The sequence below is a fragment of the Callorhinus ursinus genome, unplaced genomic scaffold (assembly GCF_003265705.2).
Source record: "Callorhinus ursinus isolate GAN/ISIS: 27379988/994484 unplaced genomic scaffold, GSC_fseal_2.0 scaffold8, whole genome shotgun sequence".
Taxonomy (NCBI): Eukaryota; Metazoa; Chordata; class Mammalia; order Carnivora; family Otariidae; genus Callorhinus; species Callorhinus ursinus.
This window is the reverse complement of record NW_027397070.1, coordinates 35102540-35126256: the sequence shown is the minus strand read 5'-3', so window position 1 is coordinate 35126256 and position 23717 is coordinate 35102540. Positions and strand designations below refer to the sequence as shown.

The window sequence follows — 23717 nt, the reverse complement described above, 5'->3', positions numbered from 1 at the left end:
ACTACTGGGTATTTACCACAAAAATATAAATGTAGGGATCCGAAGGGGTATGTGCACCCCAATGTTTATAGCAGCAATGTCCACAATAGCCAAACTGTGGAAAGAGCCAAGATGTCCATCGACAGATGAATGGATAAAGAAGAGGTGGTATATATACACAATGGAATATTATGCAGCCATCAAAAGGAATGAGATCTTGCCCTTTGCAACGACGTGGATGGAACTGGAGGGTGTTATGCTGAGTGAAACAAGTCAATCAGAGAAAGACAGGTATCATATGACCTCACTGATATGAGAAATTCTTAATCTCAGGAAACAAACTGAGGGTTGCTGGAGGGGAGGGGGGTGAGGAGATGGGTCGGCTGGGTGATAGACATTGGGGAGGGTATGTGCTATGGTGAGCACTGTGAATTGTGCAAGACTGTTGAATCACAGATCTGTACCTCTGAAACAAATAATGCAACATATGTTAAGAAAAAAGAAAAAGAAGATAGCAGGAGGGGAAGAATGAAGGGGAGTAAGTCAGAGGGGGAGACGAACCATGAGAGACGATGAACTCTGAAAAAACTGAGGGTTCTAGAGGGGAGGGGGGTGGGGGGATGGGTTAGCCTGGTGATGGGTATTAAAGAGGGGACGTTCTGCGTGGAGCACTGGGGGTTATGCACCAACAATGAATCATGGAACACTACATCCAAAACTAATGATGTCATGTATGGTGATTCACATCACAATAAAAAATTAAAATAAATAAATAAATAAAATTAAAAAAAAAAAAGAAGAAGTTACTGGTACCTCCATTTGGCCCTACAGCGAGAGTTCATCCCTCAAAAGTCTGATGCACTTCTTTATGAAATCTTCAACATCCTATTGTCACATCTCTTTAAGAAAGGAGGCCACTGAGGTGGTGAATTTGAGTCCTACTTACAGGTGTTTGAAAGCAGCAGAACAACTGTGTGAGGAAGGGGTGATTGCGAGCCAAGGAGAGGATCCTTTTTTCCGTCATGGTGCATTCCACATCATCATCCTGCAAGATCACGTCCTTCTTCAGCACCTTCACAGCATAGAGGTCTCCTGTTTCTTTTATTCTCGCAAGCATCACCTGTGGCAAAGCAGGAGAAGGAAGCACAGGCGTGAGAACTCTTGAGATTCTTAGGGTGTGGGAACACATGGGGCAGAATGGACCTGGCACTTGGAAAGTATGAGCATGAAACATACACGCACACTCAAACACATACATGCGGCATGCTTACTTTAACCCAGACACCTCAGAAGCCAGGACTCACCTTCCCGAAGCTCCCCTTCCCCAACACTCGGATGAACTCAAAGTTGTTGATACCAAGTCGGCTGGAAGAATCAACCCCAATCCCATTCCCTTCTTTGGTGTTTTCCCTGCCCTGTCTTCTTAGAGTTGACCTGGAAACCAGCTTCTGCAAAGAAAAGTAGGCAAACAGGGAGTCAGAAGTCACAGCATGGGCATGAAGCCTTTATGGATGGAGAAGACCTTATTAGCTGCCCCAACTCCGACACAACAGATGGGGAAAGATCAATTCAGCTGGACATGTGATCAAGTTCTGCCATGCAAAACTACACAGTACCAGCTCCTCATCTGTGCTTACTGTATTTGGAAAAGAATCATTTTAAAATATATCCCAGCCACCGAGAGTTTAACTCAAATGGGAATGTATAAAACACCAACGCCTTAGTCTGGTCCCTCCAGTGGCTTGCGGTGGCTTTCCACAGGATGGTCAGATTCCAAGAGCGCCACCTGGTGTCCACTTCGTTCAAAGAGCGGTTTTCGCATCTGCTCAAAGGATCCATACCAGGATGTGAATGAACGAAGCAATATTTATTACACAATATTTAAAATTATATAAGAGAAATAAAAATTAATATAAAAACTAGAGTAATGAACAAATGTATGGAGGATAAAATTTTAAATACTTCTAATCTTATGAGGTCCCCCTCAAAAAATAAAAAATAAAAGCCATTACATATACTCACATATCTATCTTTACACTTGATTTTTAAAAATGTAATAAAATTGTAATTTCATAACACACATTTTTATTTAACACTTTGTCATGTGTATCATCCATATCCTTCAAGAACATGAGTGTTGAGGGCTGCCCAATATTGTTTTATGGGTATACCACAGTTTATTCATTAATTCCCCTGCTTATTGGAAACAGGTTATCTCCCATCTTCTGCCAGTTTAAATAACAGCATCATGAACATCCTTGCATGCTAATCTTCAAAGCAGGGTGATTAAGAATCTAGGCTCTCAAGGAAGCTGCCTGGATTCAAACCACAGCTCAGTAACCTAATCCTGTGACTCTGGGTGAGTTACCTACCCATTGTCTCTATGCCTCAGTTTCTCCTAACAAAGAGGATGGGATAGCACCCGCCACACAAGTCATTATGAGGAATGAATAAAAGCACATAAAGCACTTAGACTGGTGCCTGGCACATTCAATACACATGAACTGAGCTGCTGTCATCATCATGATCATGAGCATCATCTATTTTCTTACGATAACTTTCTGGAAATGCAATCTTTTGGGCCAAAATGTAAATCTTGAAGACTCTTGATACACAGTCTGCTGGCCCTCTAGGGAAGCTGACCACCAGCACCATGAGAGCTCCAGCCTCACCACACTGAACCGGAAGGAGGCGAGGCCTCCTCCGTGGGTAACCGCATCTTGCTGGTCCAAGCCCAGCCACAGCGAGGGAGCTCTCTGACGGCAAGAGGACTTGCAGATGTCCACCTTGGGACATTTATAAGACAAGCTACCCCTGGGCAACAGGTCAAAAGTCCAACGTTCTGAAGTTCTTGACCTATTTAGCTGAAAAACCCCAGCTTCTCTGGAACAACTTCTAAGTAATATTTTCAAACAAACAACAACTGTGCAATTGCTTGAAGCTACAAGGCTGTGACTTACTCAACCCAATAAAACAGTGATTACAGATATAAAATGGATCACCTTAAAAAATCCAGTTGTTTTTAGTAGTTTCTCCCTCCAGATCTCCGATCATAAATATTTCAAAGATAGAAAAACTTTACTAGCTTGAATCTCACTTCCTCCACTTAAATACTTCCCCTGGTTGGGCTAGAAAACTTTAAGCCAGTATTTCTCAATCTTTTTTTTTTTTGTAACCCATTCTTCTCTTTTGCTAGACTCAAGATTCTGTTTCATGTTCTGCTGTCAAATGACAGGTAATTTTGGCTTTTCCATTTTTAAATATCATAACATTAAAGATTGTTGGCTCAAGTGACAAATGACAAGTGGCACTGTCCATTCTAGAGCTTGTGCCACATGGTCTATCTTATTCCCATGACATTTTAGGAGCCCTGGTGCAGGCTGAAATCCTTAATCCGTGCCCTTTGGGAGCAGCCGTCCCACGCACTAGAAATCCCCTTCCTGGTATCAGCATCCTGCCTTTCTGTCCATGCTTAGACATTAGACTTTGCTGATGCTTCCCTGAAATAAGGGAATACAATTTCAGTCCAAATCCCTAATCAGCCAGTAATAAGGAAGTGGGATGGTGAGTACGGACATTTTCCGGATGACCAAGAACTTGACAGTGATTGCGCTTCCCTAAGTACCCAGAGATATTTAACAGTTAAGTCTAGTATTTTCCTAAGTCGGATATGAAGCTACACCTTTCAGAAACCACAACAGGAGCCATGGCTCTTTCCCAGCCCGGAAGGCAGCAATAGGACGCAGGCCTGGGAAGTGGTCAAGGTTCTAACGGTCAACAGCGAGTGGAGGTCACTCAGGGAGGCTGCGAGACAAAACATGCGCAAAGCAAAGGACAACTCCACCCACTCCCAGGAGCCGAGAGGAAGGAACTCCTGTTTGTCGCTGAACTTGAGAGATAAATTCACAATCCATAAACAAAAACTGCAGAACAGTGAGACTCCAGAGCTGGGGAGAACCTCAGAGACCCTCATGTTCAACCCCGTTAGAGTGGAGGGAGCTGAGGCCCGTAGCTGCTGGTCATCTCAGCTGCTGGGTAACCCAGGGCCCTGGAATCCAGAGCTTCACCACACCACACTGACAGGAAGCTGATTAAAAAAAAAAAAAAAAAAATCCCTCTTCTGCTTCCTGCTACATCTGCATGCTTGTTATTTCTTGTCATACAATTGTATAAAGAATCTTTTTTGTGGAACAAAATGGTCTTAAAAAATACAATAAATCTGTTTATTGTGTTTGCTGAGATGAGGAGCCTTGCTTATGCCGCAGGCACTCATTCGGACTCATCCCATCTGAACAACTTCTAAACTACAATACATCGAAGAAAGCCAAGTCTCACCGAGGTTGGAGAAATATTTCCGGGCTGGAGGCCCATCCCGGCCAGGGTCTTGGCGAGCTCCACCGCGTTGACCCCACAGTTCGGGGCTACATTTGCCTGACATCGGATGTGGACGTTCATCTTACAGACTGGAGGGGGGAAGAGAAGGGAGTCCACGTTCAGGAAGGAGCCAAGTCAACATATGCTGCAAAAAAGAGCTTTAATCACCTGAAAGACTATGACAGGGGAATGATCCAGGCTTGGATGCACTCAAAGCAAACCCTGACATTTGTCTCATTGCTGCTTTATGCAGTAGCAGCACGGAGCCTGGCATACTGACGAATAATACATTTCAAATCCACTTTTTTCCCTGTTGACTTGATGAAAGGCATTCACCTAAATCATGTGTAATAGTCATTGCCGACTTAACAGCGTGATTCAATATAGAAATCAAAACGTTCATCACGGCGACATTTCAGTCAATTAAACTAACAAGGAAGCATGTCAGCTGACTGTATGCTTTTCCTTGTATCACTCAAGAAAAGGTAGCCATCTAAATGCCACACAGAAATCGCTGTTCAAACAGGATGGAGATGGTGTTTCTGAGAGAAAAACCTCTAAGTGAAGCTTGCTTTCTGAGTATTGTTGTGGTTGGGGAGCCCTCCCAGCCCAGGGCACAGCATCCTGTGGGGCTGTGGGTCTCAGTGTTTGCAGCCTGTGGTTTGAACTACTTCATGGGGGAGAAAAGCGAGGTTTTTTTTCTTTAAAGGTCAAAGTAAATGGCAGTTGGAAGAGGAGAAGCAAGCTACGTTCCTGGTGCATAGGAAATGGACTTGGGATGATGAAGGGACCCAGGGTTTAATCAGCAGGAAGTTCTGACGCAGTTTCTTAACATGGGCCCTGCTGATGGGAGGAAGAGATGAAATAGCAGGCAACAAATTCCTCTATCTGGAGTGTCAACCCATCTCTGGAAGCATGCCTGGATCCAGGTTTGGGGGGGTGGGAGGGGTCTGAATGTATGTGATTTAGGGTGCCCTCTTTAGGAAAAAGAATATCCAATCAAAAGGAGAGCTCTGGAAGGTGCCCTTGCAAGGGAGGGACCCTGAGGCTGAAGCTTCAGTAGCTCCTCATGGGAAATCCCCCTCCCTCAGGAAGATGGGTACAGAGACACACAAGCCCGCAGTGCCCTTGCTAAAGTACCAGTGACAAAAAAAGCAAAAAGTACAGGAGGTAGATCACTGTCTGTGTGCGACCCCCAGGCCACGAGGGACAAGAACAATGTGGGGGAGACCTATGCACGGTTCTGCATGTTGGCAACAACTATACAAAAGCAGAAAGTGGCCTCTGCGATGCAACCCACGCCCAGGGGAGACCATCCAGCTTAAGGTCAAGCGGTGCCTGAACCAAAGCTATGCACAAGCTGGTTGCTGTTTGGATTGAAAAAGAATTACTCCATGTGTCTAGGAAAAAACAATTAGTAAATGATGTTCTCGAGAGATGAGTCTGCCCTTCTTAAAGACAAGTGGCTAGTCCCTTTTTGTCAGCAGAAGCAGGCTTGGTAAGGGCAGGCAGTTGATGGACATTGTCCAGCTGCATGGACATCAACTCTGCCTCCAGCAGTGAGTCAGGATTTATCTAAAGCTTCAGGCTGAAATTCGCGTGTATTTCTGCAGGGAACCGTGCCCCAAGACAGCCAGATTGTTACAGCAACACCCCATGGGAGAAGACTCAGCAACTCCCCAGCTCCTAACAGGACGGGAATCACCCCTTACTCTCAGACCCTCTGCTAAGGCGAAAGCTCCAAACTCAGGCTGCCCTGGGCACAGTTAGTGACGTGCAAGTCCATGGCCAGAGGTGAAACATCCTTCACCCCACCTACCTCTCCAATCTCTGGCGGTCTCTTTGAGAAGACCCAGGGCAGCTCTCATTGAGCTTTGACTCCATTCCTGCTTATTTCTGGTGAGGTCACCAGACCCACTCTCCTGCCAGTTCTTACTCATAACCAAAGCCTCTCTCTTGGCCACCTCACCTCCTACCACCTTCCATTTCTGACCAAGATCCCATTTTTCCCTCTTGCAAATACCTATGAAAATACACAGCAACTAGCAGGCCCTTAGCACTAAGCAGCTGACAGCTAGCTAGATAGAACACTGAATTTAACAACTGACTGGATCTACAGTTAGGAAATCTTTGGACCAGATGTGGCTCTCCTTATATGCCTGACGAGGGGGACACATACACCTAGAACTACGAAGATCTCATTTACAAAGTGCTTATAACCATCGGTCCTGGGTCAGAAGCTGAGCCTACAGAACTCCGAAAGCTTGCAGCGCGTTGTTCTCGTGAAATGGGTACCCAGCACCCCAGCATCTCACTTTTACACTGAAGTCCTTGTCGCATGATGCCCCAGAGTAGCGAGCCACAGTGATCGCAGAAGGTTGGCACTTTGTAGTTGTGGATGCTGAACTTGTGCGGGATGTTGATTCCGAACCTCTGTTCAGCAATCTATAAAAAAAGCAGAAGGACAAGAGCTAGGATGCCGTGCCAGCATCTTTTGTAGAAACTGTAACAGGAGCCCCCCAAACGCAACATGTTACCATGACACCTGAGCCGGGGAGATTATTTCACTGTACTCAGGCTTTCCTCACCAGGCTGAGCACATTTTCTAATCAACAAGACTAAAAAGAAAGGGTGTAGTGGGCATTAGATCGTTCACCATTTTGGGAGATAAATAGGAATGAAAACCTTTTTTATCATCGTTTATATTCAGGCTGTATTTCCTCTCCCTGCCAACTGCCTCATGCCCATGTCTATTTCCTAAACGCTTTTAACTTCAGGATTAAACAGGTCTCTTATAGACCATATAGGTCTATAAGACTGTTAGCACAGGCTTTTCCAGATATCGTGTTGGTGGGGGCCTGGGGGAGAAGGTGGCACCCAGCGAGCACGGAACCACAGAAGGAATTCACTCCAAAGTGACATCCTAGCAGCTTACTCAGCCCTCCCGGGCTGTGCCTGCCATTTGCATCTTACAGTCTGAGGGCACGGGTCCTGCATTCATCTCACAAACTGTTTCCAACAAATAATTAGAGTAGGTATATGCGCTACAGTCTACGTCACCATTTGAGGTGACAACAGATCCACGCGGGACAAGGAGTGGGGTAGTTATGACTCCTCTTGGAACTTTGCTGGTCTCTTTCTCATAAAGAAAGAGAAAGTGGCTCGTACCTCTGCAAGAACTCTTTAGCAATCCTTTCTGTGTACTGTAAGCAATCGCTGAGCTCAAAGTCAGACTCCCCGATGCATCTGTAAACCCGCGGCTCATTGTCAGCAGTACTCCAACTGCTTTCTATCTCCACAATTTAGAATGTGCCCACCCCAGCTGAGTGCAGTGCCAGTGACGAGAATGAGATTCAAGCATTTATACATAGCAGTGCCTCCTCCTGGAAATTTTGGAAGACACCGGAGAAGGCTAATAGTCACCTTACTAAGGAAGCACAATTTACAGTTAACAAATACTTGTCACATCAATTCTATCTTGTGGAAGCCTCACAAAAAAAGCACGTGAAGGAAATATGAATCCCATTTTAAGACTGAGGCTGGAAAAAAAAAAAAGACTCAGGCTGACAGAGAAGCTAGCTAGCAGAGGCTGGATTCTGCATTCAAATCCTAGTCATTCGATGCCAAACTCAGGGACGTTTTCAGTCTTGCAAAACTCTCTCCAAATTAGAAAAACTGATAGTGAGAGCTTGTAACCAGCTGATCATTCATGGGATCAACTCAAGGACAGGTCATGCTATAGAAATAAAAACAGCATACTATAAAAAGGAGAGAAAATTCAATTCTGATACCACCATTCACTTCAAGGAGTGCAGAAGGGAGGTGGAAAGGGGATGGAGCAAGAAAAGAGAGAGAGAGAAGTGCGCACATGAGCTTATGCAGGCCCTTAATTAGCAAACTTCTATCTTCTTACCTTTGAATCCATTTTGTTAATATTGTTCTGGCAAGTGCAGGCTGTAACAATCAGATGATGGCAGCGCTTATGGACGACACAGGTGCACACTAGGGAATCAAATGCATGATTATACATTTCTAGGAGGCTCACGGTCTGCTGTTCTAGTAGAGTCAACAAGGGCTGCTCCATGCCAAGGTGACTTGATTTGGGTGTCTGGCCCACACGATGGCATCCAATGCACCCATCCTTCCCACGGTCATTACCATCACCCTAACTCATGCCTTTGCTCACACCCACACTATTCACACTCAAGTCTTGAGCCCACTTCATCCTTCCTGGCTTTCCCCCTGCCTGCACCCACCTCCACAGGAATCCTCCTCTCTTGGTGTAATTCTGGTCACCTTGCCCCACGATCTAAACCTTCAATGGCATCTCACTGCCGATGAGTCAAGTTCAAATTTCCCAGCCAGGTTTCAGGCCCTCCAGAAGCTACCCCCAGCTTACCTGTTACCTTTCTTCGAGGGGAGCTCTTTGTTCCAATAAAAACTAGACTGGTTGCTCTTCCTGGAGCAAGCCTTCACCCTCGCCCGCACATTGACCATATCTTGCTCAATCCCTAGAAGATCCTTGTTGCCTATCACCTAACTACATCTTAAGTTTATAATAAGACACAACTTGAGAAATGTCTCTTCCATGAAAATATATGACCCCTGGCTCCCCTTCTAGATTAAACCATCTCTCTCCTTGGATCTCTTACAACTCTTAGCCTACCCCTGGCGGAGGCACTGCTATGTATAAATGCTTTCAAACCTTCCACAGTAGCCTCTAATGCCCTCAGAATTCCCAGGCAGCATGATGCCTTGAACAAGATAGGTACTCATTACATTTTTGCAGAATGACTCAATCAATTGTTTGAATACTTAGAACTTCCAAATAACATTTTTCCCCCATTTTCATCTGGATAACTGACATAGTGCAGACAGAGTCCAGTTTACCATTAAAAGGTGAACAAGTATAATGAAGCAGTATGAAAGTATATGTTATTTTTAAGATCTTTCAAGACATGTGGAGGTTTTTAAGATTAACTACATAAACACGAATGACATGTTAGCAAATAGTAATATATTTTAAAACAAATCTAGCTTGCATCAGACTGAATTTGAAGGAGAACCAAATTGAAAGTTCCCAGAGAATCAGTCATTTTATATGAGGGAAACTCAAAACCATCCCTCACACAGAAAAACCTTATATTCTGAAGCATCTGAGGTTTGCTTGTTTTTTCCATTTGCTTGGCTAGAGCTTTATCAATTTTATTGATCTTTTTAAAGAACCAGCTTTTTATTTGGTAGATTTTCTCTATTGTTTTCCTAATTTCAATTTTACTGATTTATGCTTTAATTCTATTTCTTTTCTTCTGCTCCCTTTAAGCTTCTCTCCTTTTTCTAGTTTCCTTAAAGATGAAAACTGAGATTACTGATTTTAGATCCTTCTTTTCTAATATATGCATTTAATGCTATAAATTTTCCTGTGAGTACTGCCTTTGCTGAATCCCACAAATTTTGATAAGATGTATTTTCATTTTCATTTGGTCTGAAATATTTATTATTTTCTCTTGAGTCTTCTTTTACCCATGTGTTATTTCAAATGTGTTGTTTAATCTCTAAATATTTGGGGGGCTTTCCAGCTATCTTTCTGTTATTCATATGTAGTTGAATTCCACTGTGGTCTGAAAAGATACTTTTTATGATTTCTATTATTTTTTATGATTTCTATTCTTTTAAATTTGTTAAGGCTTATTTCACATGCCAGAATGTGGTCTACCTTGATAAATATTCCTTGTGAGCTTGAGAAGGATGTATATCCTGCTATGGCTAAGTGGAGTAGTCTATAAATGTCAATTTGATCAAACTGTGGATATCCTTACAGATTTTCTCCCTGCTGGACCTATCAGTTACTAAGATATTGAAGTCTCCAACTATAACAGTGGATTTGTCTGTATATCCTTGCAGTTCTATCAGTTTTTGCCTCATGTATTTTGATGCCCCGTTGTTAGGTGCCTACATGTTAAGGATCATTAGATCTTCTTGAAAAACTGACCCCTTTATCATTACATAATGCCTCTCCCTAGACCTGATAATTATCTTTGTTCTGAAGTCTGCCTTGTCTATTCGGTTTTGATTAGCATTGGCATGGTGTATACCCTTCTCAAACTGGGTATTTGGTTTTATGTCCCTTAACAAGATGTGAACATATCCTGACCAATGTTCTTTCTTGTTCTTTCAACAACAGGTGGCCCACTGAAAATCAGCCCATCAAACATCCTGGCACTATGCATAAGATGGACCAGGGTTGACCACAAGGCATGTCCCTGTGCTGGACAGGTGCTAAAAAGTGACATCAACTCTCACCTGTGAACTATGTTCTCATTTGGGGCTGACATTAATAGCATAAAGGTCAATTACTGTTGTCATATTGATGATACATTCTTTTTCTAAATTTGAGAACTCAGTAGAATTGCTCATACATGTTAAAATGAAAATTATATCCAAGAGTATGTCCTATTCCATTCTAAGGGAAATAATGTTCTGCCTCACCTTCTCCAGAAGAGAAGGCAGGATTTCCTTATTGACATGGAGGCTACCACTCCAGGACATGTAAGTGCTATTTTACCAATCATCTGTAGAGTGCACATCAAGAAGACAGGTACCCTATGTATAAACTGTGTGATGATGCTCAAACCAACAACAAGGGTAGCCCAAATAAAAGACAAACCAATCCAGTCTAGTTAAGTCTGAGTAAGAGCCTTCTTTCACTCCTCCCATTTGGAACACTAGTAAATTGGTTTTATCTTAGAATTGTGAAAATCAAAATAAATTTAATGCATAATAACTACAAGATCATTAACAGATTAACTTTGAACATTTCTCACATTTTTTTAAATTAGAAAATCAAAAAGCAACTGAGATAATAGCTTCTATTCCCTATGCAGGTTAAGAGACAACACTGTGCCATTTCTCACCCCTATTAACAACGGGGTTGTAAAAGATAAAAATTTAGCTTCAAGATTTATAGGTACTGCTCACACAATGGCGTAACCTTTCACTATTTTCATGTTATTGCAGAAACCAAACTTTAAACAATTAAACTTTATTAGGTAACTCGGCTTTAGAAATAAAAATGTCTCCTCTATGCTGTCTAAAACGTAGCCAAAATTTAAACCACAACTAATAAAGTTGCAATTCTACAGGGGTCTCATTTGACTTGCAGAGTTATTTATCACAATATTAATGAAATGTATCCTGTGTCTTCTTAGGGAACAATATTAAACATAGTTTTTAAAATGTTTTCTTACCTTGACATTGATAACCTTGTTTCCCAAATACTCCCCTGTTCAAGACAATAGAGAAAAAGTTATCATCAGTCTATTTCAGCAACAATGCTCCTACAATCATAGTACTTAAGGAAAACAAATGTATGCCATCCTCTGCACCTTTATGAAAAACATAATTTCAGAGAAGAAGCAAAGATGAAGTGATATCTGAGCCCCTGTTTGTTACCACAAGACACAGAGGAAGTCACCTGATGATCAGAATCCTCTAGTGATATACACAGGTGGGTACTGGTGATCCTCGTTCTACCCACCTCGCTCTGTGGCAAACCCCAGGTCCTCATCTGGTCACGTGAGTGAGCCTCAGCCTGAAGGGTCACTCCACCACCTCTGCTGGCCTTCTCACTCACATACACATAAAGATGTGCAGGTAGTGAAGTAAACAGATGAGTCCACCGCAGCCGCCTGGCCTGAGGCACCCTCCCTCTTCCCTGTGCCTCCATCACCCTTGGAGTCCACGGGGTAGGGCAGAAACGCATCCACAAGATGCCTGTCAAGCCCACAGCTATCATCTTGGTCTCTCCCTAGTATGTTCTCTGGGCGATGATGACATTATCCTCATTCTCATTTAACACAGGCCACATTTTATTAAGCCCGGAGGCTGTGCCAGGCACTGAGCCAAGCTGCTGTCGTTCAGCATCTCACCGAATCCTCACAAAAGTCATGTGGGGTAGCACGCATAAGAGGAAGGCTCAGAGCACAGACTCTGAAACCAGATGGCCTGGGCATGATTTGGGGCACATCACTAATTCCTTTGAGCCATAGTTTCTTCATCTATAGAGGGAAATAATGACCACAGGACCTACTTCATAGGGCTGTGATGAAGATAGAGAGAGGTGATAATGTAAAACGCTTAGGAAAGTGCCTAGAACTTTAAGTTCTACATACAACTTTGATATAAGCAAAATAAAATTATCTTTATTTTACAAATAAGGAGACACTGATGGACTATATAATTTATTTAGGTTCACACATCTAGTTGGTGATGAGATTGAATGCCAGAGTCCATATTGTTAACCATATATATGTAACACATACATTAATACTGTGTCTGTGTGTGTGTGTTTGTGTGTGTGTGTGTGTGTGCGCGCGCGCAAAAGAGAGAGAGAGAGAACAAGCGCAGGAAAGTGAAGGCTGGTTGAGTGGGAGTTGTTTCCTTGGTGGAAAAAATTTAATGAAATGATCAAACAACTTTCCACTGAGAACGTTGGTTGGGGTAACAGGTTGTCACCACAAATGCCCACAGGGCAGGCAGGTCACATAGAGGAGGTAAGCAGAATGGTGTGACTTGAAATAAAGAGCAGCAGACCTTTCAAGTCAGGAAAACCACAAGGAGAGAAGTGGACGGCAACTAACTAGACAGTACAGATGACCACAAGGGTGAAAAATGGGCTCAAAGATGCCAGAGCTTTTCCATTGTTCAATAGAAAATTCAGCAGGAACTTGTTTCTGAAGACTAGAGTTGTGATGGCATATTTATCGGCATACTGACAGCCAGTTTAGGGTCGTTGGTTTAGACAAGATTCTATTCTTAATTTAAAATGCCAGAAACACTAACCCCGGATTCTGACTGCTAAAAGGTAGCAGGTACTTTTAAACCAAAGTAATGACAAAAAAAAAACAAAAACAAACTCATTGATCAATACTCAAAAAAAGTTACTCTGAGCCAAGTGCTTTTGACTTAAACAAAATGACTAAAGTTTGCAATAAAAACAAGGATTTCCTTTTATGCTTTAGATACTAAACTGTCTTTTCTCCCTCAGAGATGGGTATGGATGGGTATGTATGGGTACATGTTTGGGGTAGGTGAGGGGGCATTTCCTTCTTCTCTTTCCAACATTAAATGTGTTTAATGTTGGCTGTAAATGAAGGTAACTATTAACTTAAATTTATTTCACATTGTAGATTTGCCACTGAGGTTTCAGCTTCAGTCACGTGTATAGTAAAATATTGCCCCAATTCATCTAGAAGTTCTCAACTATTAATTATCTCAATTCCTAAATGCCAAGGATTATAGTATGTAATCGCTCAAAGTTTTACCTTTGGCCACATAACATAAGGCCGAAGATTACTGTGTGCTTACTTTACTTACAACAACTAATTTCTTTTTTTTTTATAGAAAAATCCTTTAATCAAAACAAGTTGACAATGTTGACACTTATGGCTTAACTAGAATAAGCCTGTCCAAATTTAAATTGTATTAAGGACCAGATATAATGTGGTATCAATAGTTCCCTCAAAACAGTAGGTCCCAGTTCCATTGTAAGACCTCTCAAAAAGCAAAACTCCAATTACTGAAATAATTCAAACTATTCATTTATAGATGAAAACCATTATCGATCTGAGAGGTCAAAACATACAATGCATGTCACATGCAAACACTGGTATTAAGCCTGTTCTCCGTATTCATATTTTCAAAACATGGTAAGTCTTTTAGCTACTGAAACCACCAACTGACCTAATAATCAAAATATCTTAAAAATGCTGTTAAGTTACCCTTAAATTTTGTTAACCTTGGTTTACCCTGATTTAGTCCATATATATGAATATACAGACTACCAAAGTACTCCTTTACTTTATCTAACTGCCTGAGTGCAACATATATTTTCTACTTACAATTCTGTCACATGGAGGATCTCTAAGAATCCCCTTCTGACAGAGCCATGTCTTCAAACAGGTTAGTTTTTCTTATATAGCATTTACTTCTACTATTTACTGCATAAGAATCATGGAATTTTTTTTCCCAATTAAAAAAATACTTAGTGACTTCCTTAATGAGTGTGACTTTTTAAAAATTCAGAAATGCGAGACAGTTCTCAAAACTAAACTTTTACCATTTCGTTTTTAGTTTCAGCTACTAGCGCCTGTAAAGGATCTCAGATGACAACAACTGATTTCTATAAATCATCATTTGAGTCATACTTTTTTAAAGCAATACTGTTGTTTTTTCTCTCTTACTCAGTGGCCGATTATTCAATTTATTGATTATCTATATATTGATTGGTTAGCCTCCCTAATTAGTGCTTTATAGCCAGTTCATGATTCATTATTAGCACCTTTCCCCAAATGACTGGAAAAAGAAATAACATGTAAACCTTGGATCCGTAAATTGTTTAGATTTTTTTCATTGGGAATTCAAATTACTGGGTCAACATATTAGAATAAAAGGCAAAAATCAGATCCTAAAACAACTCTTCAGAATTATGCTTCCTTCTGAAACCACACACAACCAGAGGAGGACTTGATTATAGAAAGAAACTACAAGGAAGAGAAAAGCCAAGAGAAAAACCTCTTACCAGATAAACTCCCTACAGTGAGAGCAGTAGGTGGGCTGCCTCAGGTATGTGGCCATAAACTTGTGTCCATTGATCTGGTGGACTCGCCTTCGCATAGCCCTTTGGCGCTTCCTGGTAAAATGTTTGAAGATTCGGTCTCTCTGGAGAGTGGCTGTACAACAAAAGAAAGGAAAAAAGAATAACGTGCACTGAAGCTAGCCTTATCTAATGTATGAGAAAGTGTCATAGCTCAAATACTCTCCAAATTGTTTCTTCTTTCTTTAAGATGCAAAACACCCCAGAACCTCATCATGCTTCCTAATGACCTTAGGACTTAGTTTGAGAGGGTTGGATCTAAGTGAACTCTGAGATTCCCCACTGCCTGATTATAGCTGGCTATCTTGGACCAGTCTCCCCAGCACAGACCACGGGTCCCCCGGGGTTCTAATGTTCCAGTAGAGGGGACATCAGCCTGGCCTTCTAGCTCCTGTTCCCCTGGGTGGGACCTTAGGGCCATCAACTGGCTAGAACTACTAGCAGGTAGAACAGATCTCTCATTATTTGCCTTTTGTTCTGGCATCCTCACAAACAGAAGGAGGGAATGGCCACAGCACAGTGACAACATCACCCAAAAGCATCAGTCCCAAAACTGTCTCTGGAATGGGTAGAAATTCACCTGGACATAATGCAAGGTTCCTTTTCCACCTTCACATTTATAAATATCGTGGCTCCTAGTCTGAAGAATCAAAACTGGGCACTATCAAAAGTCAGTCAATTATGTCTTCCAGATAATTATACTAGAACTTTCCCAAGGTATACAGAGACTTATGATTAATAAAATAAAGATGACTTCTTTGATAATGCTTTGCAATTAATCACTTCAATGCAAAGAAAATTTAAGAAATAATGCAAGGATAATCTGCTAATAAATTTTAAAACCTGGAATATGCCAAATATTGTGCTCCTGGGAAAACTGCCACCTGTTCACAGTCGGTTTTTCTTTTAAGATAATGCTGAATAGTATCAGGTCACCTGGGTGGCTCAGTCAGGTAGGTGTCTGAGTGGATTCTGGCTCAGGTCATGATCTCAGGGTTATGAGAAACAACAAAATGCATTCAATAAACATTTTCATAATTTTAATGCTTTGTCAAACTCCTTACCCCACTTTTTAAATATTAACAAAATTTAGTCCTCATTTTGAAGAATTCATTTTATGTGGACTTTTCTCAGTAGCAATGACACTCAGATAACCAAGAAATTCTATACTATTCAGCATTATCTTTTGGCGGGGGAAGGGGCAGAGGGAGAGGGAGAGGGAGAGAAAATCCTAAGCAGGCTCCACACCCAGCACGGAGCCAGATGCAAGGCTCAACCTCATAACCCTGAGCACAACGATGGGCCATATTATTAGAAAACCTATTATATTTTATTCTATTAACAAGTAAAAGAAAGAAACTATGATCATTTCGATATATGTTTAAAAGTCACTTGATAAAGTTTAACTTGAAATCCAATAAAGAACTTTTTGAAAAGAGTAAAAGATTGTCTCCTCAACAAGACTAAAACATTATGCTCACAGGTCAAAAGATAAATGGTAAATTAAAAAAAAATAATAAATCCCATGAAAGTTAAGAACAAGTAAGACCAATTATCACCTCTATTGCTTACTATTATTCTGAAAGTACTTGCCAAAGCTGCTAAGAGATGAAAACAAAATCAAGGATAAAGCTATGGGAGGGGCAGGGAGAAAGAGGCAAAGATACCATGATTTGGATATGTTCCATACATGACTAGAAAACTCAGGAGAAGTTAGCCTAATCTACCAAAAACAGAGTTCAGTGAGATGGACAATGGTAAATCATTAAAAGTCAACAGGTCTTTAATACATCAAAAGAACCGTTTAGAATATATAATAAACGTATATCCCCATTCATAAAGCTATAAAACCCAAACTAGGAATAATTTATCAGAAGAAGTGCAAGACTTATATGAAGGAAACTATAAACCCCAACTGAAGAATATGAAAAGATATATAAAAATGAACTTCTTAAATAGAAAGACTTATTAATACTACTAAGTTGTCAATTCTTTCTAAATTCAACAAAATCCCAATAAACATCCCCAAAGGAGGTCTTTAAACTAAACCTGACAACTTTTTCAAAGTTAATTTGGCACCATAAGTATTTAAAAACTGTCCAAAAATTCTAATGAGGGAAGGAAGACTTGTTCTACATGATAAAACATAAAGTTATAGTGACCAAAACAGCATGCTACCACCTCAAGAAGAATCCAAACCTAGGAATCAATTTTGCTTAGAGAGAACAAGGCTCAAATCAGTGGTAAATGAGAGATTATTAATAAATAGTGTTTAGACAACTAGTTAGCCTTTTAGAAAATATCTTTACCTCACTCCTTACACCAAAATAATCTCAGGTAAATGTTAAGGGGAAGTTATGAAAAAATAGGGAAAAAATATATACTCCTAGGATGGGATAAGGCTAACAGTAGTCTAATGCCATAAAAGACTCAGATGTGCAATTTAAGAAATTTAAAGTTCTATTTGGCAAAAGACACAAAACAGAAAGTTAAACAAAACAAACTGGGAGAAAAAGGACTTGCAACACATGACAAAGGGTTACTATTTATATATGTAGAAATTAATAATAAAAAGGGATGAACAATCTAGTAAAAATGGGACAGAGGAGGCAAATTGGCAATTCATAAAACTATAAATGCAGACAGACAATAAACATACCAGATGTCCAATCCTATCCTAGATGGACACATAAGAAGCAGGAGATAAATGACATTTTACTTCAATTGGCAAATATTTATAAGGACTGCTAATATGCCTATGCTTACAAGGGAATGGGGAAATAGGCACCTCCACTCTCCGCTGTTAGGAGCGTAACTGGGCTGCAGTCCTGGTTCTGCCACCTTCTGGCTGTGTTTACCCTGCTAAACCTCAGTGTTCCCATCCATAAAGTGGGTAGTGCTTTCCTCAAAGGGTTTTTCCAAGGACTGAAGGAGGTAATGCAATGAAAGTGTTCAGCACAGAGTTAGGCCCCGGGGTAGCATTCAACACATGTAGCTATTTCAAGAATATTTTTTTTGGAGACCATCTGACAATATCTGTCAAAGTTGTAAACCTACATTTCCTTTCATTCAGTAATTCAGTTTCTACGACTGTTTTTGTCTATAAAAATGCTAGGAAGAATATATGCTATATAGATATCAATTACTACTTTCTATTTAACAGTAAAAATTAGGGTTTACATAAGAAATGTCAAAGAATGAAATGCAGAAATAGAGAAAATGAATTTGGTTAAGACACTGATGCTTTCAGAGGCTCTGGCAGTTAAAATTGTACCTGCTTCAGTTTTTATTTTGGGGTGTTTGTGTGTGTAAAACCTTTGGCAAGCAGCCTAATTATTTTCATTCTCAGGGTTCCCATCTGTCTCAAGAAGATAACTAAATCCCTGTCTGCGGCCCTATGGGGACAATGTCATAATCAATATTCCTTAGTTTCTTAAAATTCTGGATAAGGATCACACACGAACAGAAGTCACTCTATTATGCAGCTCTCCTGCAATATTTCCAGAAGTCACTTAGGAATGACAAAAAGACCAGATTTTAATTCTCCTTTGCTTGGGCAGATGATAAAATTTGACCTAATGATCACACTGTATCTAGCGTTTGTTATCACCAGCCTGAGACCTAGCTCAGTACTGGCCAATGCAAAACGTGCATTGAATTACTAAACACTTATCACATCTAGATGCAAATTAAATTCTCCCCAGGGGTCTAACTATCAAGAATTTACTTTTTTTTTGTCCCTTAATACTATGAAGAGTGGTTAAAAGGTCAGCTCACTTGTATTTATAATATTTCTTTGAATTGAATTCCACCCCCCCATCCCCCAACAGCTATTGCCTTAGTATAACAGGACCTCTGAATTTTTCAGGTGATCCCTTCTAACCTGAAGGACTTAGGAAGAAACAGCTTACAGACGTCCACCACATGTTGGTCATCCCTTAATGCCTTCGCTCCTGCCTTCCACCCCTCCTGGAATGCCCTGTCCTCTTTTTTTCCCCCCAACTAGTTAACTTAGATTTATCCCATCTGCCTCAGAGCCTAAGTGGTGTCCCCCAAATCCTGAATTAAATCCCCTTCTTCCCAAAGCAATCTGGGACTGCCCCTCAATTTTTTCCTTTATCCCACAGCACTGGGAAAGAGTTTACCTCCATATCCCAGATGTCTCAGAAGCACCTCCCATGTGGTCATTTTAATGAAGCTTCACTCCTCCCTCTTCTGTATTCTTTTGCCCAGGTGCCTCTTTGTTTAAAAAGCACAAAAACACACTCATACACACCTGGGAATTCGAAAGATGTTTGGTTAAGAAAACAGGGGTTGGTGGGATGCCCACGGCTTCAAAGGCCTTTCACTGTCACCTCTTGATGGATGCATTGGACAGGAAGAAGGAGCTCTCAGATGGCACTCTGCCCAGGTACTCGACCCCCACTTTACCATTACAGGGGCCTTCCTCACTGTTTGCACTGCCCCCTGTTGCCTTAGGACTAAGTTAAAAGAACTAAAAAAAAAAAAAAAAAAGTCTATTTAATCCTTTTGTGCCTTAAACCAACCCAGGCTTGGAGAAATTTTCCAGATCACATAGGGTTTTTTTGAACACGTTAGGCAACCCTAATGTGCTTTGCAGCCAAAACTTGCATCACAACTTCTGTTTTGCTCCTGAGGTACTCATGCCTCTAAGTAAATAGGAAGCTGGCTCAGTGCCCAGAAGGGAAATTCACATTCCAGGCTCAAGAGGTGGGCAGGCCTGGAGCCCTGATCCATCTCACTGGGAGTGAGTTTTGATAAACCATCCCATCCATGGGATGGAGAATAATTAGGTCAAATACAACAAAGATTAACTATTTTGAAATAAAATTCTATGTCATAAATCTGATTGTCATCCCACACACTCTTTAGAACTTTAGAAGGCACTAGTAACTAAGAGCAACCCAACCACTCCAGGGTTAGTTTTCAGGGCAAAAAGCCTTGCTGGACAGAGACGTGTTGCTAACCTGAGACTTTGTGGCGGAGGGGCGTCTCTCTGAAATCTCTGTAAAGCTGCCTTAACTTTATCTCAGAAACAGTAAATGCTTCATCCTCTTCAGCCATTTTGCTCTATCTACCTAAAGCTAAAGTTTTCTATTCCAGCTGCAGAAATCTGTTATTTGGAAGTACTTCTGAAAACCGAGATCACATCTCCTAATTTTCAAACGATTGTAAGCAAATTAAATCAGAGCCTGAAAGTCTATGGCATGGCACCTTTAAATTTTCAGAATTAAATAAATATTTCCAGAATATAAAATGCATAAAAGGAATAACTTTGGTTCAGCGTAAAAATACGATTCAACTTTGTTAAGTTGAATTTGCTTAACAAGCAAGGGCACCGTGGTTTGCAAAGGTCCATGGCTTGTCTTTTAGGGGCCCAGCAGAGGAAGTTGTGCGGCCTTCCCACACAACAGGCTGGAGCGTGTGGTGGTGAGTGTGCAGAAGCTGGAGCCTGGGCAGGAATCCTGCTTCCTCCCCTCCAAGCTAGGTGACCTTGGGCAAACTGTTGAATCTCCTACCCCTCAGCTTCCTCATTTGTAGAACAGGAAGCACAACAGAACCTTCCTCAAAGGGCACTTTGATGACTCCCTGAGTTAATAAGTGTAACATAATTAGAAAAGTACCTGGCAGGTAGCAACTAAGTGTTACGTAATTGTTAAAACCCTTACTTCACACTACCTTAGAGACCAAAGAACAGAAAGCATTTAAATTCAATCACCTAATTGCCTAGAAATCAATACTTAAGAAACCATTACCTTAAACATTGTGTCCAAGGTTGATCTAGCTAGCTAGAGCCAGAACTACCACTAGAAATCCTCTGCTCTTGGTTTTATCCCCAGGGCTTTATGGGTAACATCACACTGTACTGTGTCCTTTATTAACGTTAGGTCTCCTGGAATCCCTGGAAAGTAATAATACATTTTCTGGTGAGGAAACAGAAGCTAACAGGAAGGTTAAGTGAGGTCAAGCAGCTACTGATAGAAGTGGGGTCGCCAGACTCTGTTTACTATTGTTCAACTATTGAGCAATGCTATCCAACCTCCTTTTTTCCTTCTTCCTGAGATATTTGTTTTATCGTTTGTGCATGTGGGAAGGGGTAACTGGGAGAAAAACAAACAGGAAGACCTTAGAGTTAACTGAGTTACTAGTCAAGAAAAAACCAGAAAGTATAATTTCTCTCTTCAAAATATATTCCTGAAAGGTAACAGGATAAGGTCATGAGAGAATCTTGCTTAATATCATCAAACACACTGAATAAGCAACCATCTGATCACAAAACTGCGTGCATAAAGAATGATGCATAAGAATTTAACATTAGATGATTCTTGTCTGAGACAATAATGATATAAACAGAGAGAAATTAGGACATGGGCTAGGCAAATACATAACTTAAATGAGTCTTTACAGTGAGTACACACCCCCAGTGGGTGAGAGCATTTAGTGGGTGCTGAGTGAAGAGAGAATCACAGGAGTTGTGTATCTAGTCCTCTGATTTATTAAGAATGACTTTATAAATGGACTGAGCTTAGCAGTTGTTTAGAAAAGAGGAGCAAGAATTTGATACACAGGATGGGGAGAAGGTTCCAGGACTTTAGGCCAGCACCAGTGATAAAGGCTACAAAAACAGGTGTTCATATTTTAAAACAGCATGCAAAATCCCCCAAATAACATTGAGCAGTACAGAATCTTCTGTTTTTGAAAACTGCATACCACATGACTCATAGTTATTTCCAAATTCAGATACAGTGATTAGAGTCAACACATCAGGAGACCTGACTCTACAGGCACCATGCACAGGTGTTTCTCAGGGCTTTGGCTCCCTCCAAGGAAGCTCAGCCTGCATAAACACCTTCCATCGTGCATCATGCAGATGGCTATCATTGGTGAAAAGAGGAGAGAAAAATCATTTGTTACTAGACTGACTCTCTTGAATAGCCCTCAAAGCAACATGAAAGCGAGCCCATCCTCACCCATCACTCCAGCCTCCTCTGTCAGCAGAAAGGTAATCAGAACAGAGCCCCTGGATGTGACCAAAGCTCCGCCAAGAGCAATGGGTCCCTTCACTGGCCTTTCTCCACTGTTCTGAGGAGAGAGCGCTGCCTCCCATCATGCCCTCACCGGCTTCACCTCTGTTAGGCAGAAATACTGCCAAAGTACAAACGCTCCCCTTCCCAGGACTTGGAGAAAAGTACCTCAGCTCCAATAGCATCTGGCTCCTCTTATTCTACAATTTCTCCTTCTTGTCCCCTTCACCAGCTCTCCTCTCCTACCCGACCTTCAAACTTGTGTGTGTTCCAAAGCTCTTTGTACGCCATTCTGGTCTTTCTGGATGCTCATTCATCTTCTCAGAGATCTCGTATGTTCTCTTGATTTCTAACAATTGCCTATGGACTGAGGGTACTCCCAAATCAACAGCTCTAGTTCTGGCTTCTAACTACATATAAAAAGATGCTAACCATTTCTAAGTAGCTTCTTAGCATCTCTCCAAGGTATCTCCAAATTACCTAAAATTGACATTTGTAGGCTGAGCCCTCTTCCCTGCCTCTTCAACCCACCCTTTCTCTTAGATAATAGTATCGTTATCCTTGGAGTCATCCAGAAAAAAACTAAAGCTGTCTTCAGATCCTTCTCCACCCACAGCCAATCAACTGTCAAGGTCTACTACACCTATTATGATCTGACTAGATCTGTCCCTCCCATGCTCACTGGGGATAGTTCATGCCACCCTCTTCCTCTCATCTAGACTATGTACTAGTTTCCCACCTAGACTCTCTGCATAAGGCTGCTCCCCTCTGCAATCCATCCAGTTATGCATGAGAAATACAGGTGAGATCATGTCACACCCTGTAGGGAGACGGCTCCCCTGCTATAGTCTATGTAAATTTCCTGAACGGAAGTTAGAGTAGTTGCCCTCGTTAGACCACCGTAAGGTAAAGGGGGTGGGTTTTCCCCAAAGGGTAGTGTTCCCACTGTCCAACATCTGAGAGAAGGTCAAATCTTCAGGCAGCAAAATAACTTTCAGGGGGGCCTTAGTTAGATGGGACGCAGAGTCCTTCCCCTTGGTCTTTACTGTCTGGGGTCTGGACTTGAGGGCCCAGGAAATGGTGGGTCCACAAAGTTCTGCAGAGGCAGACTGAGGTAGGCTAGGAGTAAGCCCAGTCGTGGAGGCACAGAGAAGATGTGTTCAACATCCCTTGTGAGGGAAAGCTTCTAGTGCATATTAATATAAACCATTAAGCCTGGTTTACATGGTCCAGGCAGGCCTGAGCTCTGCTTTAGAGAGTACATTAAAGCAGGTAAGTCACACTCTGCAGCTACCATGGTAGATAAGACGGTTCTAGTGAAAAGTGAGAATCCCCAGAAAAAGGTGAATCGTGGCACATAAGACCCGGGGAGACAAAATCTAGCCACATTTCCCCGGTGGCAGGTCTCCCGGTTGCCAACCTTGGAGGACTAGGATTGCTTTCATCAAGAAGCCAGCAGATCCCACACTCCTCTACTAAGTCTGTTCAGTAGATACCAAGGCCAACATCCCCAACCCAACATCCAGGAACCCATCCCATCTCCTCCTCCCTCTCATCCTTCCACATGACTGGGCTCCTTCTACGATCTCAAGGAATTGATAGAACATCCTCAAGGGGCAGAAAAACTGGGACAGTTATCCTCCAGCTGCTGGGACAGTTATCCT

General features: G+C 41.6%; 1 protein-coding gene across 1 annotated transcript in view; it reads right to left on the bottom strand.

The window, feature by feature from the left end:
* PRKCH (protein kinase C eta) overlaps positions 1-23717 on the bottom strand; it is a 222009-nt gene that overhangs the window by 90324 nt on the left and 107968 nt on the right. The window contains exons 3-9 of the mRNA XM_025869921.2: positions 14933-15083; positions 11601-11635; positions 8267-8355; positions 6669-6798; positions 4315-4442; positions 1284-1427; positions 926-1099 (exon numbers count right to left, since the gene is read on the bottom strand). Coding sequence (XP_025725706.1) covers positions 926-1099; positions 1284-1427; positions 4315-4442; positions 6669-6798; positions 8267-8355; positions 11601-11635; positions 14933-15083 — 851 coding nt within the window. The remainder of the gene's footprint in view (positions 1-925; positions 1100-1283; positions 1428-4314; positions 4443-6668; positions 6799-8266; positions 8356-11600; positions 11636-14932; positions 15084-23717) is intronic.